The following is a 17415-nucleotide window of genomic DNA, read 5'->3' as shown; positions in this document are numbered from 1 at the left end:
TCCATGTCAACTTCTATTGTTAGAGGGTATAAAATGACATGCTAAACATGTCACATACAATATTGATCTCACAAAACAAGCTCACTATGTACTAATTTGCTTATCAATGATATAAAAATGCGTTTTCATTTTTATCCTTTCACTACTGTAGCGAATGTTATAAAAATGTGAAAGTTTTGAAAAATATCATCCGTTACTTAAGTGACGGATAAAAGTATTTTTATAAACTCGTAAGACGCGCTACTAAAATGAGTAGTGTGGCGAAAGAAAATCTCATGAAAATTAGCAATTGGGCCAAATATAATGGACTGAGAAGTTAACAAAAGGCTCAAGCAAGAATAACAGGGACCCACGACGAATCCCCAAGGCTTCTCCTCTAAGCCATTATTCCATTCCATTCCATTCTTATTCCCACCAAAAAACGAATTATTTTCTGATTTTGCCCTTCAAAACCCGCCATGTGGGGTTTTCATTTTGTTTCAATCTAACCTACTACTACTACTACCAAAAATCATCTACAACTTTGCGCATAAACTGTTTGTAAAAAGGTTTCAACGAAATGCCAAAGCGAAACTCCGTCGTTGTTCTCTCATCCGATGACGAAGAAGTAAACACACCCAAAACTCGTTCATTCAGTGCAACCCGTACAAAGCCCAAGCCCAAGTCCACGGGCTCTAGAGGAAGAAACAAGAAGGCCCGTGTTTCCAGTTCTGCGCCTCGTCCCTCTAAGCTTTATGAGGTATTATCTATCAATCAATCATGAGTGTGTTAGTTACTTCCATTTGTGTGATGATTCATGAGTGTGTTTGTTTGGTTTCAGATAAACTTGTTTGATGATGACTTCAATCAAGTGTTTACTGGGTCAAAGGTATTCGCTGGTATGCTTTTTCTGTTTTTATATGAACTTGAGAACTTCCTTATCAAGTAGTATATTATTAGTTAGGATTAGGATTAGGATTATGCAGTACTAGTAAGATTAGTAGTGATTAGGTAACTTATGTTTACTGACCCGTTGTTCATGGAAAATACCCTCTTCACTTCGCATTTATGTGAGGCGGAGCTCAATGCTTTCGGGCATTTTTTACTCGTTAGTGACCAAACTAAGTGTATGTTTGGTTTATCCTTAAAAAAAAGGACCTCAAGTATCGATAGAGTTCTTGTGGAGTGAATGCTTATTTGGACCCGGACAAATATGATTGTTAACTGAAATCCAGAAACACAATTGTGGCACCTGCCTCTCGTATCTGTTTTACTGACCATAGTTATCTGGCATTATGGAATAGCTTTCACCAAACCCTTTCTGGATGCATAGCACAGCTCGGGCTATGTTTGTTTCCGTGTCGGTATTCTGCTACACGCATTACGAAACACTTTGACGTGAGAGCAAAATTTATGTGTTGGTCGTCACCGGTGTTCAAGTGGGTTGGGATTCCTAGACAAGCATTTCACACCCTTGTGTTGTGCTCTTTCTTCACCCTTCACAGCTGTTAATTTTCTCTTTTTTTTGTCCAACTTCTTAGTCTCTGTTTGCAATCACATCGAAGTGTTTTGATTTTATCTATTACTATTCTTTTGGACCTAATTCCCCAACAGCATTATAGTGATGAAGTAGATTTGGTTCAAGTCCCTTAAACATGCTATGTTGAATTTAACCCTTGAATTCAAGCATATAGAAAATCAAAGCTGGAAGAAGTCTCCACATTTGATGCTTTACGGTACCCTAGGAGACTAGTTTCTCGAGATGGAAGGATATTTTCTGTGGTGCCTTTTCAATTCTGCATAACTTGGTATTATATGGACTATGTTGACTGGTGAAACCATAAAGATTTGTTACTGTAAACAAATTTTTCAAATAAATTTAAAAGCTTACTTTGTGCTATCCCCTCCCCTATTTGTGTCTCTGAATCATTATCTTTATTCCTTGATCTTACAAATCGTAAGTTCCCAATGATGTATCAGGTACTCAGAGGAACACTGCAGGGGAGCTATGGGTTGATAAATACAAGCCCCATTCGCTGGAAGAACTTGCTGTTCACAAGAAAAAGGTCCAGTCTATGTTCCTTAAGTTCTTGATACTGGTAATATAAATGCCACCCTATTTTCACTTTTCCCTGGTTGATGTATTCGCAGGTTGAAGAAGTTAAGACGTGGTTCGAAGAAAGGTTGAAACCTTCAAAGGTATTATTAATATAGCAAAAAATCCATATGATTATAATCAATTTTAGTCTCTTATGATTATTCTTTTTGTTTCACCCATTATAGAATTTTTACCCTTTTAGAAGAAATTGTTATTCACTTATTCCTGTAGACTTGCAAAACTATAATTGAACAGAAATTAAGGATAAGGTAAATAGAAGTTGAATTATCAATATTTTAAGACTGTTTGGTTTTAATTTACAATGTTATCATGGAAGATTTTATTAATTATCTTTACTGATGTGTTGTTTCTATATAATAGTAATAATAATATTGATTGCTAGGGACTATAGCCTATTAGGTACTTAATTTTTCCGTTATTAGCTTCGTCCATGCCCTTATTTTGGCATGATGTGGGAGGCTGTTAGCACTATCATTTTATAAACAATAACGGATCTATTCTAAGAAATAGACGTTCTTTTATGACAAAGTTCAAGAATTCAGGAAGTAGGAAGGAGAATTTTTTACGTAGCAGAAGGAAGAGAATATCATCATTTATTATTTGTTGGGTTTTTTAAGTCTTTTCTTCCAAATTCTCCCTCTATAGTATTCAGATCCCGGAGTTCAAATTTCTATAGAATTTTTTCTTGCTGTGCTAGGTTATAATGATACAAGTGGGTGAAGTGACTGTAAATTTGTCCATGCACTTTGTGTGTGTTATTGTGACTGTCTTTTTTGCTTCTCTTTACAGGATGTCTACAGAAATAACGTTCTTGTCGTCACCGGGCAGGCAGGAGTTGGAAAATCTGTATGTTGCTTTTCCATTCTCTTTTTAACACCCTTACTCTCTTTCATGAACTATCATAGACACATGATAATTTAGAAATGACAACATTTGGTACCTTGAATCTAATGTGGCTTGGTGTAAAAAAATTTCCTTTTATCTTCATTTTGAGAAGCTTCTGTATTTTTAAATTCTTAGTTTCTTTTACGCGCAGATTTAAATCAATTATCATTGAATTTCTCCTTTTCACTTTTATAGACTCTCTGCTATATCTAAAATACTTTTAACATATTTTATTATGATTTTAATTAGAGCATTGTCTTGAAGAACCACATCTTAATTCTTAACATACTTTACTTTGATTGCATAGGCTACTATTCATTTAATTGCTTCTCATCTAGGCGCGGTAGTATGTGGATGGAACACACCTACACCTGTAATTTGGCAAGAGCATCTTTATAACTCTGGAACAGGTAGGTCAAGCCAGTATGCTCTTGATGAACTAGTTATCAGAAAAACTTCACTATCATCTCCCTACCCCTCCTATTGAATAATATGTTTATACTATTAAATGGTGAGAGTCGTTGAGGATTTATTGTCAAAATGGGTAAATGACAATGCACATTGTGTTTACCGTCCAAATGGGAAAATGCATACAATAATATTTTTTTGGGGAAAATCTGACTTAATTTCTCACATTTTCTGATTGATTGACAGAAACAAAATACACTTCTAAGTTGGATGAATTTGTAAGTTTTGTTGAGAGAATACGGAAATATGGATTAATACCAACTTCCTTTACTGGGGAGTCAAAGCCTTCCGTCATATTTTTAATAGATGATCTTCCCTTGATGCATAATAAAGCTGCTTTAGGAAGACTTAAAGAATGCTTGCATCTTTTGGTGCACAAAACTCAGATACCCACAGCCATATTGGTCACAGATTATGGCAATACTGACTCAGCAGATTATAATGCACGGTCTGTGGAAGAACTTAAGACATCTCTAGAAAGTTCTGGGGCTTGTAAGGTTACTACCTTGAAAATTCTCGTGGTTTCTGATTTCATGTTATAATTGAATACTTATGCATAACTTAATTTGTGCAATTTTCAGATTGCATTCAATCCAATTACAGTTAATTCTATTAAGAAAGTACTTTTTAGAATATGTCAAATGGAGCAGTGTGATGTGACTGCTGACCATGTTGATTTAATAGCAAAAGCAAGTGGAGGTGACATCAGACATGCAATTACTTCTCTACAGTTTTTCTGTCTGAATCCAAATCAAGTGTGCTCTTTGTCTCAATCTACTCGCAGTCCTCATGCATTAAAAGAGGAAAGTAATAGACCTGTTGAATTAGACGATGGATCTTCCTTGTACTTCGGAAGAGATGAGACACTATCTTTGTTTCATGCCTTGGGAAAATTTTTGCACAATAAGAGGGAGACTGGAGTTGCAGCAGAATATGGTACAGAGTTCAAAAATAATTTAGTCAAATTTAAATTTAATAGAGATGGGATTGGTTGAATATTATGAAAATTTTATTCTGCAGTTTTTTAATTATATAGTTCATTTTCTTGCATGGTAGACCCAAATAGCTTTCTCATACAAGAAAGATTTTCAAGATTACCTTTAAAAATGGATGTCCCGGAGAAGATTCTTTGTCAAGCTCATGTGCAACCTGGTCCAGTTGCTGATTTTCTGCATGAAAATGGTATTTCATTTCAACATGCTGTTTATGTTCATTGTGAAATATTGATTATATAGTGAAGATATTTTATTCTGTTTTTATAATGTCCTTGCAGTTCTAGATTTTTTAAATGACGAGGCAGTCGAGGATGCATGGGTTTTGTCTTCATATCTAGGTGATGCTGACATCCTTCTTTCTAAGCTTCGGGGAATGGTATCTAGTTATAATGAGGCAGAGAGTATTTTACAGTCAGCTGCTGCGTCAATTGCTGTTCGTGGGGTGCTATTTGGAAATTCTTGTCCACTTTCCTCCAGGTTATCAGTTATATGCATGAAGTCTTCTCTGCAATGCAAAACTTTATGTTTTTCTGTAATATATTTTATCAGTTTACTATTATTACAGGTGGCATGCAATCCGTCGACCAAAGCTCTGGCAGGTTGAGAGAGAATCATCATACCACAGGGTAAACTCATTATGTCTCCTCCTTCTCTGTAATATAAATGTTTCAGTTTCTAATTCATGTAGGTAATTTGAAATGTTACATTTAGTTTAAATTGGGAGAGAAAAAAAGGATTTTAGAGCTATGAAGCACTGACATAGGCATGCCACTTACACTTGCATTGACAACGATAATAATTTGAGAAAGAAAATTAATTGAATGTATCACATGCGCGTTAGTGTTTGACGACATGTCTCGGACACGCCTTCGATCAGAAGTGTCACTGCTGCATAGCTCTAGAGAGCATTAATGGAATAGTTTTTAGGTTTCCTATTGATACTCTGTTTATGCTGTTTTTCTGTCTACACTACTAGTTTGTAGTCAGTGGTGTAAGCAGGGTAGCCTTCTCACTAAAAAAAAAATCTCATCTTTGATTACTTAGCTAAGGATTTTGTAACCAAATATAAATTGGTTAATTACAACCACCTCATTAATTGCTTATGTTTCTCATTACTCTTAAAATTTAATTTCTGTATGTGATCTTCTACTGCAGAATGAGATGTTTAGGCAGAGAATCCCTGCTTGCAATCAGTCGAGTTCTTATCATATGTCAATTATGGCCACAGAATACATGCCTATGTTTAAATTGCTTGGAAATAGGGTTGGTAGTGGATATAATGAACCGCATCAGGAATCAGTGCAGAACTTGGATACAGAAAATTTTGATATTGACAAAATGAGTTTAGATGATGAAGCAATGGAGATCTCTGATGATGATATAGAAGATTGGTAGGCTAATTGTTCAGTTTGCAGACCTTCCTATTAGACAGTTATTCGCTCTTTTTATCTCCAGTGTTGATTAAGGCTGAAGCTTTTCTTAGGGAATGGGAAGTTTTTTGTGAATATAGGAGTTTTTTGTAATTGGTGCTCAGATGTTGATGTAGTCATTGGTTTGTAATTGGCTGAAGCTTTTCTCTTAATGAGAATGTGTCTGTAAATGTCATTGCACGGTTAAAATAGATATCAATCTAATTTTGCTTTCTTCAATAGAATTAAAATATTTTTCATTTTGCAATGTGCTTAGCTCATAGTCATTGCAATTTTGCATGAACTTGGAAGACCATTCCCAAATTTCAAACTGTCAACATCAATTCAGGCAATATTATCCATATCGGACGTGTCATGTGTACGTGCAACTGAAGCCATATCGGATGTTACTGCTATTTGAAGCTAATAAATAAATCAAGTGAATTGGTAAAAAAAGTAGATAATGAGGTACAGATTGAGGCAAGCCATATATTGCAATAGAAAAGATTTGGTTCCAAGGAACTCATATCATATCAATTTATTCAAGTCAATGTGCCTCTTTTACAAGGTACAAGGCATAATAAACAAATAACAAAATTAAATTAGACAATTAAGAGACTACAATATGCAGCTACTCCTATCTTGTAGTAGAACTGCTATAAGGCAGTGACATTCATGAAATGAAGTTAAATAAATGGAGACCAAGCTCATCTCCAATCTAAAACTATGTTATTCAAAAATTGAAGTTTTCAACTAAATCAATCAAGCTTTTGCCTTTGGACTCAAAGATAGTGTAATATCTTGGAAAACCTTAAGCCTCCTCCTATCAACTTTCTTCGAGAAAATCCCAGAAGTGGTAGCATTTTCATTCTCCAACTCATTTGAAGGCGCAAAAATCGCAGAAAGAATAGCATCTTCAAAATCCTTAGTGTCAGGTAACATATCACACAACTTATTCTTCTCAAATGACAACCTTCTAGCTTTGCTCCCAGGCACAGGCACACCTAATTCCACATTCACCTTGTTGCTGTTCACATCATTCACTCTCACTGATCCTGCAGCATTTCCAGACCTTGTTCTCTTCAGTGTCTCAGAGAGATTCAAATTCTCATTTGTTTCTTTCGTCAATGATTCCTTCAAAGACGGTTTCGCTGCATAAAACGGTGGAGCTGCAACATTGAGTGAGTTGTTCACCAAAGGAGTAAACTTGTGTGGTTGTGCTATGTGATTTTTCACTATGTTGGAATTGATGTTTTCATCTCCAAATTCATCTTGAGTTGCTGATGTTGTTCTAATTGGTGGCAAGCTTGTGTGAATTTGATCCTTACAAGGCTGAGGTTGCCAAATTGATGAAGAACCAAGAAAAGCTTCAAAGAGTCTACTTTGTTCAATCCTATCAACTCCTCCTTTGTTCATCATTTCGGACTCGAGATCCCTAAGCATTTGTTGTGCTCTTTCATAGGCTTTCAGATGAGAATCTGAGCCTCTTGGTCCATCTGTAACTGCAGGTTTCACTCTATGGAGAGTTTCTTTTGCTTCAGCTATTCTTCCTTGTTTCATCAAACAAATACCTAAATTGCACATCTTGTTGTTGTCCGGAGCTAGGCAAAGTGCGCGACGATAGGCTTCTTCTGCTTCAATGTAGTTGTTTTGCTGCATTAGTGCCCATCCTAAGTTTCCCTTCATTTACCAACAAAGTTCAAATATCAATTTTATGCAAACCATATATATAATCACACACAACATAGTGAAAACAAAAATCAAATAATAAACAAGGGTTAAATATATTTTTCGTCTATACATACTAACAATTTTTAAATTTATCCCTACATAAATTTTATTCCATTTCGGTCACGATTTCAGTCAATGTAAAAGCTAGATAAGGATTAAAATTGAACACAATGTGCAAGGACTAAAATATGAATAACCATTGCTTACCAATAACCTAGTGGCTTCTTGTTCCACTGAGACTTGAAACTTCTTCCCTTGAGATCTAGCAGTCTTTGTGCGCTTGCCATTGAAAGCCAACCCTTGTTGGATTAAATACAGCTTGTGCCTCAATAGACCAATTTGGTCATCAAGTCTACCACATCTCTGTATTCCAAAAACAAAACAAAAAAATGTAACTTTAATCAGTATTATTACTAGTAATGTAAGTCCCCACAAAATTTTACATTATAGTTTTAACCACTATATTATTACTAGATAATATAAACAAGCAAGACAATTATAGGACTAAAAACATAGTTAATCTTGTAATAAAAAATCGATATTGAATTACTCGAATAAAAAATTGGAATAGGTATAGAGATTAATAAACAAGCGAGACAATTATAGGACTAAACATATTTAATCTTGTAATAAAAAATCGATATTGAATTACTCGAATTTGAAATTGAATGAATGACCTTATAGAGATCCAAGAGGATATTATCAAGGGATTCTTGGGCTTGATCTGAGCATCTACTTCTTAATGACTTAATAGCTTCAATAGCTTCTTCAGCCCTATTCTGTTGCTTCATAACAATAGCCATATCTTTCAAAGCACTATCCACTCTATCTCCCGCATTTATCGCTGCCCAAAACAATGGAATTGCTCTCTCCGGATCCTTTTCCACCAACTGAAAATCAAATCAAAACAACCCAAAATCAAATCAAAACAACCCAGTTAATCAAAATTTCAAAAAAAAAAATAATAATAATAAAATCTGAAAAACAAAAACCTTAAAAAAAAAAGGGGGGGGGGAAACCCAAATGCCGAAAATTTGTACCTGAACGTTTTTGGCTCTAACATAAGGAGAATCACCAACAGGAACCTTATGAGTGATGTGAAAAGATTCAGAACGAGTTCTGGGAACACCAAGAGGTTTTGCAGGTGAAGATGGTGCAGATTTGGAGGGTCTGAAACCAGGAGGAGCATTCCACATCTCTTGTTGCAACATTGTTGAAAAAGATTTCAACTTTTGTTGTTGTTGTTGTTGTTGGTTGGAACAGATTTGGTTCCTGCGGGGAACAATAATGGACAGTGTTTTGGAGAATGCGAGAGAATAAGGAGAAAGAAGAATGAGATTTGTGAGGAAATATCAGGTTTTTAAATTTACAAAAATTAGCCGTTAGAAATAAGTAGCCGTTGGAAAATATAATTAGTATGGAATTTGGGTTTATTATATTACCAAATTTGTCTGTAATGGGCTTTCTATAAGATTTGTTGATAATAATGATAATGGGCTTTTGAGATTTGGTACGAATAATTTCTCTATAATTTAATTTTTAATTATTTTTATTTCAATTTGATCCATTAAATTTTAAAATTTTCAATTGGATATTTTGTCTTTTATTTTTCATTTTGCAAATTGTCTGGTATTTTTTTTAATCAATAGGAAAAAATAAAGTCAACTAAGAAAAGATCGGAGGAGTTGAGTTCTCCGAGTATCGGCTAAACAATAGTTTGATAGTAAAGATAGTTTTTTTTTGTTACAAGAGAGAAAGATAGTTCCTTAAAAAAAAAGAGAAAGATAGTAGAAATAGATAAAAGTAAACCAAAAAAAAAAATGATAGATAATTTGAAATGATTTCGAGTTCATGAAAAATGAAACATCCAATCTAGCGAATCAATCTACACAAGAGTTTCCTTCACACAAGATATGAGCCAACACAACATTTCAATCTTTCAACATATAAGTTTATCAAATAAAATAAAAATCTTTCAACATATAAAAGAATAAATTGTGTTTTTTATTTCCTTTTCTAAATAGTCCTTTATCTTATGAAATTTATACTAATGTTCTATTTATTTTTTGTCGTTAACTAGCTTAATAGCTAGAATTTCACCCTTTAAGATGAATAAGTAGGAGTATCAGGGTTCGAACTCCAATTTCTATATATTACATTTTAGAAATAAACAACCAAACTGAAACAAAAAATTAAGATCAAACCCAAATATGAATTTATATTTTTTGGTTACATGAGAGAAGATAAAAACAAAAAGACAAAAGAGATTACTCCCTAGTAAACACTACTACCCGAGCATCATCGGAGAGCGGACATAACTACTCTTGAGGAGGTGTATCAATCTTCACCAACGGAGAGGTAGCCATAACACTCATCTTAGCCATAACATCAGCACACGTATTCCCTTCATGAAGAGTGTGATTAATCACCACATCCCACTTATTAGCAAGCAACTTACGGATACCGTGACCATACCCAAATATGAATTTTAATCAACAAAACCTTTTGTATTTTCTAAATATATTAAGTATTATTTTTATTCAAATTGACAAAAATACTATACTTTAGTTTATTTGGAGTTTTGATTCATTATATGAACATTTTTTAAATTTTTAAAATCCTATATGAATAACATTAAAATTATTTTTAAAAAATACAATAAAATCTATCGATTCCTTTAAAATTTAAATTATTCAAAACTTCAATCGAAAAAAATTGCAAACATACCATTGTATTTGTAGTAATATTAGAATAAATTTGATTTATCTTTTAAATAATGGGAATCATTTTGAAATCATTGTTATTGATTTTTATTTGTTGTTATAAAAAATAGTGATTTCATCTTCTTTTGTTTTGTTTTTTTTTCCTTATTTTTATTTTACTTCTATTTGAGGTCCTTGGGAAACATTTCCTCTGCATTTCTTTATATTTCTGCTGTAACTTCTTCCATCCCCTTTTTTTTCTCTCTCTCTATCCCATATCTTCTTTAGTATGTCTTACTATATTAATTGATTAAGGATGTTGTAGGATGAACTTGTGTAGCTAGGGTTCCTTCTTCCCTACCTCTGCTAGATTTAGATTATTAAATTCAAATTTTCAATTAATAAAAAGACACAAGTTAGTCTTCGTGAGCTTAGCTCAGTTGGTAGGGACATCTCATTATATGTGCAGGAGTCAGGATTCGAATCCCGGACACTCCAATTATTCACCTTTAAATTTTCTAGCCTATATATTACGAAATATATATGAATGTAACAACACTACTTTTTTCCATAAGCAGTCTACAAAATTTTAGGCTGGTCTTTAACCTTTTGTATTTTAATCAACTGCTAAATAGATACAAGCTTCGATTTTGTTGAACAAATGTTTGTAAGAAATAACATTTGTCTAATAAAAAAGTGTGGACCATCAAGGGGTTGTGTTTAATTAAATTAGCTAACTGAGAAGGTGGCGGAGCTAGCATAAAACAATGGGGAGGGCCGTAAAATAAAATTATAAATTAAATATGCAAATCATATTGTATACCAAAAAATCTTTATCGAAAAAAAAATATTGTATACCAAAAAATTAAGTTGAAATAAGCATAAATTTGATCACCAACAAAATTAAACTAAATGATTTAAAATACCTTAAAATGACACTCTTCCGCGTTAAGAATGACTTGAAATTATCAATAATACCTTAAAATGACACTGTTTCACGTTAGTCAACAAAAATAAATGTATTTTATCCAAATTTTGAACCAAATATACATTAAAAATTTTTGAAAGACTTTTGCTTATATTTTGGGACGGACGGAATATATATTATTAATAGTTGAGTGTACATAACAACAACATATAATATTCCTTCAAAAAAAACAACATATAATATTATCATATAGTTAAACAAAATATATGGAAATAAATTAAAACTTATAATTGGAGTAGCCGGGTGTTGAACCCATAACGTTATGGTCGCTAAAACTGAATCAAAAGTTAAAGCAACCACTATCATAAACTAACATATGATGAAACATTATATATGTACGTATTTTATCACTATAATTTTTTTAAAAAAAAATTGGGGCGGGCCCTGGCCCTACCGAGCCCAAGCCCAGCTCCGCCCCTGAACTCAGATAAGCATTAGTTTAAAGGTAAATATGATGTTCAAATACTACATTACATTGTTCCTAAACAAATTTATAATCGGACAGTTCATTTTTCTTATTTAAGACAAGGTAAAAAAGTCAATCCTAAGTCCTCACTTCCTCTTCCTTCCCTTTTTTTCTTATTCTCTTAATTGTTTGGTTCAAATGAGGGGAATGAAGAGAAATAGCTTGTTTGGTTGACAAAGGGAGAAAATTGAATAGAGAAAAAAAAAATATTAATTTACTTTTCACATCCACGTCTTCAAAAATCTTAGTTAGCATCTGCCAAATCATCAACTACTTAACATGTCAGCCAAAAATTCACTTCAATGACCTTTTTAAAACTTTTGGTATTTTGTAAGGACTAAAATCAAACTTTTTTTTTTACAAAAACTAAAATCAAAACAAACTGTAATTACATGAACCGTTTTCATATTTAAAGCTAAGAAATTTAATCCTTTACAATAATATGAATGGAATGTGAATTAGATTTCAATGTTATTTTGGAATACAGCTGTTATAAGAAAAAAGAGAAATGGAGATTGAGATTGATAAATGTATGGAAATATATAAATAATATAAATTAAAATTACAAAAAAAAAAAAAAAGATTGATGTTACAAGTAAGTGGGATTACTTTGTAATAAAACTAACTCCATTCTGTGTCTGAGACACAAGTTGAATTGGTACTTTATAAGTTCATATATAATAACAGCTTTGAAGCAACTGTAGAGTGAGTTACAAGTGGCAGAAGACAAGAGACCAAACCACTTATGTTAGGGACGGAGCCCTTCATGGGCTGGACAGGGCCATGGTCCGCACCAGAATTATTAATTTTTCTTCATAGGTATACTATTTAGCGGCGGTTAAAAACCCTCGATAAGTAGTCTGTGTAGTTTGTTACATTTCGTTTTTTAAGCATCCCTTCTAATGTTTTATTGTTTAATAGGAGTAATTTATAGATGTCTTAAAATGTGTAATTTATTTTGTCAAAGTATTCAAGTATATTTTTTTGGAGAAAAAAGTACTCAAATTTTTATTTAAAATAGAGTTTGTGTATAAAAATTCATGTTTGACCAATCTTTTGTTAAAAAAATTTAAATTTTTGTTAGAGAGATTCATATGATATTATAAACATAAATACAAGAACTAATTAAAAAGTAAGAAGTTTACACATGAATTGACATAAAATATATTTCATAATATATTTTTAAAATTTATTTATTAAAAATGGTAATGGTCTACCTTTTGATTATTTTTGAGATATTCATACTAGACAGACCATCAATATGATATGTCTTTTTTTTAGTAATTTTTTTTGTATATTCGATTTATATTTGTAGCGGCCCGCCCCAATTTATCGGGCTAGCACCGCCACTGCTTAGGTATGTTTGCCAGGTTCAAGTTCTCCTATCATGGCTACTACGTGCATGCATGTTTTCGACAGATTGAAGTTTTCTGTCACTTGTTGGAAGAAAAGTAGCACACAAACTGGCAGAAGAAAGTTCCATAGGGATGTAGAGAAAGAAGAATTCCAGTATGCAAGTATTCAATGTCTCTCATCTTATTACAGTATCTTTGTCGTTCGCCTTGCAATCATGGTTTGTTCATTTTTCCTTAGATGATTATAATTTTGAATTTTGTTCTCTAATTGAGAATCAGCTCCAATTACAATATGGTTTGTGTGCCGAGATATTTATCCGCATACTTATTAATACTAATAGAGAATAGAGAATGAATGTTGTTTGGGCTTTGCCCTCTTCATGTACCAAAAAAATAAAAAATAAATGTTGTTGAAGGATTAGCATTAGATGGTTTCTCTCCCGACCCCCCTCATTTCTTTTCTACCTCCTGAATTTCCGTTTTTGCCCTTGGGGGTACTTCGGTTTATACGAACCGAATTTTTTTTGTCATGCTAAAAAAATTCGGTTTATATAAACCGAAATATTGTGTTCCAAATTTTTTTCCAGCTTTCCTGCATAAATTCTGCATGAGACCCTCAACTTCCACAATTTATTTGAAATACTAAACGATGTCCGATTTGAGTAAATCACCACTCGTTAGAAAGCTTAGGGTGTCAAGAATACAAATATAATTTTTGTTTTGAGGGTTAACTATCCAATTGGATCAGTTTTATGAAATAATGGGTACAGGTACAGAAACAGAGCATAAACTTTTCTCAAACTTGTAGGTAGATTTTCTCATACTATACTTAATGAAATTTAACAATTCCGGTGTCAATCTTGTAGTAAATTTTGTCTTCTTTACACTGGATAAAAAATTATTAGCATAAGACTTATATTCAGAGAGCTATGATAAATTTACCACAGGTATCTCTACAACATTTTGCAGAAACTTTTCTCAAACTTGTAGGTAGATTTTCTCATACTATACTTAATGCAATTTAATAATTCCGGTGTCAATCTTGTAGTAAATTTTGTCTTCTTTACACTGGATTAAAAATCATTAGCATACGACTTATATTAAGAGAGATATGATAAATTTACCACAGGTAGCTCTACACGAATTTTCACATAAATTTTCCTTCTTTTTGGGGGGTATATGTTATTTCGGTTTATATAAACCGAATTTTTTTTCCATGTTTAAAAACTTCGGTTTATATAAACCGAAGTTTGTTGGCAAAAAATTTTCATACCGCAAGGGGCAAAATGGGATTTTTGGGGGGTAGAAAAGAAATGAGGGGGGTCGGGAGAGAAAACTTCTTAGCATTAAGTATGACTCATATTCACCGATAAGTGGGAAAATGCTTTGTTTGTTGGGTTATGACTATTGACAAGGTGGTTTGGGATGTGCACGTGGGCTTTGTCTTGGATTTTGGCCAAACTGAACTCAATTCGGTCCACATATACCCATACTCACAACAAAATATAAATAATTGGGTTGGATCGGGTAATTGGGTGGGTATGAATTTTAAAAATGAAAACCAATAAAAAAAAGAAAAAAAAAATTTCTACCCCAACAATCTTCCATCTATCCCAACACAAATTTTTTAATGACGAAAATGCCCTCCTATATAAAGTAAAACCGTAAAAAAAAATCATTTTCCACTCACATTTAAAAAAAGTGTTCCGGTGTTGTGAAAGAGGAATTTGAGAGAGTAAGTACGAAAAACAAACCGGAACTCTTTTTTCAAGTGTTCCGGTATGAATATTTATACCGGAACTCTTTTTTCAAGTGTTCCGGTATGAATATTCATACCGGAACACTTTCGTTTATGTATTCCGGTATACATATTCATACCGGAACACTTTTTTTCAAGTGTTCCGGTATGAATATTCATACCGGAACACTTGAAAAAAAGTGTTCCGGTATTAAAATTTCTCATCTGTTTCGCTTGTTAATGTTTGCATACCGGAATACTCAAACCCAAGTGTTCCGGTATGCATTTTTTAACTGTATTTGCATGTTTTTATTAATGAATGTTGTTTTTTTTTATCAGTGGCGCGTATCAGAGGACGCGATGGTAGAATTAGGCGTTCCGAAGATCTCGGACATGAAGAGTTTCTACGGCGCCAGGCGGAGGAGGAGCAGCAGGAGGAGGAGCTTGTGCCGGAGGTGCCACCTGTGGTGCAACCTGTGGTGCAGCCTGTGGTGTGGCCTGGAGGACCGATTGATACTAGTCTTCTGACACGGTATCATGAGCACGTTGCTCGTCATGTATGGTTTGGCGAGGTAATCAATCTTTATTTATAGTTTTAGTTAAAGTTCAATGAAATGTATAGCAGTAGGATGTATCTTATGATCAATGTTTGGGAAAGAATCTCAGGTCAAAAATTATGAAAAAATTCACTTAATGTTTTGGTAATACTCGTAACCTAGTATTATTTATAAATAGCTATTGCATTTGTTTTGTTCACTTACTTGCTGCCTTATTGCATTTGTTTTGTTTTGTTTACTTAATTACTACGATATTCTCTGGTTTCTGTCACCCATAATATGACCAAAAAAGTTGTAATTGTGATAAACTTATTTACAATCCTTTTCATATAATGTAGGAACGTCATGGACCAAGAATTGAATTAAAGATAGCATCTCTCGGTGGCAAACTGGTCGAATGGGTTCTTGATCAACATCCACGATATGTTGAAGGTTGGATGACTGCATCTGGGTTGAGACCACTTGAGCGGACCAGTTTGAACAAGGTCGATCTGAATCTTATATCCGCATTTGTTGAGAGATGGCACCCTGAGACATCGTCATTTCACATGCCATTCGGTGAAATGACAATCACACTAGATGATGTTGCCTGTTTGTTGCATATTCCGATTAGGGGTGACTTTTACACACCGTCATCGTTCACAGAGGAAGAAGCTGCAGCACTTGCAGCTGAGTTGTTGGGTGTCAATCTTCAGTGTGCGGCCAGAGAGACAAGAAAGCAGCGAGGTGGATATTTTTCTCAACAATTATTTGATAACTACATAAGGCAGTGTGAAGTTGAGAATTATGATTGTGCTGCTAGGTCGTATTTGTTGTTGTTGGTCGGCTGTACCATTTGCACTGACAAGAGTTTTACACGCGTGGATGCAAAATATCTGCCGATGTTTAGGGTTTTGTCTACATGTGGTAGATTTGCTTGGGGTGCAATTGCGTTGGTTGAATTATATGATACCTTGAATGATGCTTCTATCTTTACCACAAAGGGGCTCGCTGGGTATGCGACACTTTTACAGGTATTTAATATCCTTTAAATTTGATGCATTTTCTCAAAAAACAACAAACTTATTTTCAAATTATATGATATATTTTTTTCAAATTATACAATTACTTGTTCTAATCATTTTACTGAAACTGTTATCAATTTATCATCGAAAGACTAACATGATAAGAATCTAAACAACATGAGTATGTTATGTGTGTTGCTGCTATATGTAACTGTCCGTAAAAAGTGATGCATTATTATTTTTCAGCTTATTGAAATAATGAAAATTTTGGTTGTAACAGTGTTGGATTCACGAGTATTTCCCTACCCTTGGAAGGCGGGCTGAGTCTGGTCTTGACTGTGATATTCCTGGTGCGAGTTTACCTCGAGCTAGGCGGTGGAGGTATAGGCAAGGGAATGTGAAGCTTCCTGCTTATCGACCAGTACTGGATGCATTGACCCCGGATGACGTGATATGGCGTCCGTTTCAAGACCATAGAGCTGCACTTCCTTTTGACCTGGTGAGTATGTATAGTGGATATCTGCGTGGCTGCACTGTAGTTCGTTACTTGCCTGAGAGATGTATTAGGCAGTTTGGCTACGTTCAGTATATACCACCACCACCACCTCCAGCTCCTGCCATTGATGTTATTGATAGTGACTGGATCGGTTATGACATCGCTGTTGATCGGATCGTTCAGCCGACACGTCTAGCGACATATGCTGTTGAGGCTGCAGCTGATTACTTGCCGTGGTACTATATGGTATCACATCCTATAGTATGTCGTCCTGTTGATGGACCACATGGAGCACAGCCAGTTCCACAGTATATGGCAGCACAAGATGATCCGATAGAAGAAGATGCACCAGCTCCAGCAGAAGATGACCTCCAACGCGAACGAAGATGGAGAGGTATGATTGGTTCCGCGTTGGAGAGGTTTGTGTCGCGGTTAGATGTCGACAGAGATGAAGAGGGATTTGAAGATCTTTTTCTTGCACTGGATGTGGCTCGTGGTGAACATCCATGACTATTTTTTTTTT

General features: G+C 34.1%; 2 protein-coding genes across 2 annotated transcripts; one reads left to right on the top strand and one right to left on the bottom strand.

The window, feature by feature from the left end:
- Nucleotides 1-260: 260 nt before the first annotated feature.
- Nucleotides 261-6123, top strand: LOC123882373 (cell cycle checkpoint protein RAD17). The gene is made up of 12 exons (XM_045931228.1): nt 261-739; nt 821-878; nt 1960-2045; nt 2131-2178; nt 2888-2944; nt 3291-3393; nt 3638-3948; nt 4033-4387; nt 4508-4633; nt 4725-4923; nt 5012-5072; nt 5602-6123. Exons 1-12 carry the CDS (start codon nt 560-562, stop codon nt 5839-5841), a joined length of 1824 nt encoding a protein of 607 aa, XP_045787184.1. The 5' UTR covers nt 261-559; the 3' UTR covers nt 5842-6123.
- A 244-nt stretch (nt 6124-6367) lies between these two features.
- LOC123882372 (protein POLLENLESS 3-LIKE 2) lies at nt 6368-8932 on the bottom strand. Its single transcript, XM_045931227.1, has 4 exons — nt 8627-8932; nt 8264-8476; nt 7794-7949; nt 6368-7535 (listed from the first exon to the last, which is right to left on the bottom strand). The coding sequence occupies exons 1-4, from the start codon at nt 8795-8797 to the stop codon at nt 6618-6620; spliced, it is 1458 nt and encodes a 485-aa protein (XP_045787183.1). The 5' UTR covers nt 8798-8932; the 3' UTR covers nt 6368-6617.
- Between the last annotated feature and the right edge of the window lie 8483 nt (nt 8933-17415).

The sequence above is a fragment of the Trifolium pratense genome, linkage group LG4 (genome assembly GCF_020283565.1).
Source record: "Trifolium pratense cultivar HEN17-A07 linkage group LG4, ARS_RC_1.1, whole genome shotgun sequence".
Classification (NCBI taxonomy): Eukaryota; Viridiplantae; Streptophyta; class Magnoliopsida; order Fabales; family Fabaceae; genus Trifolium; species Trifolium pratense.
Note: the sequence above shows the minus strand (reverse complement) of the source record. Positions and strands in the feature narration are given on the sequence as shown.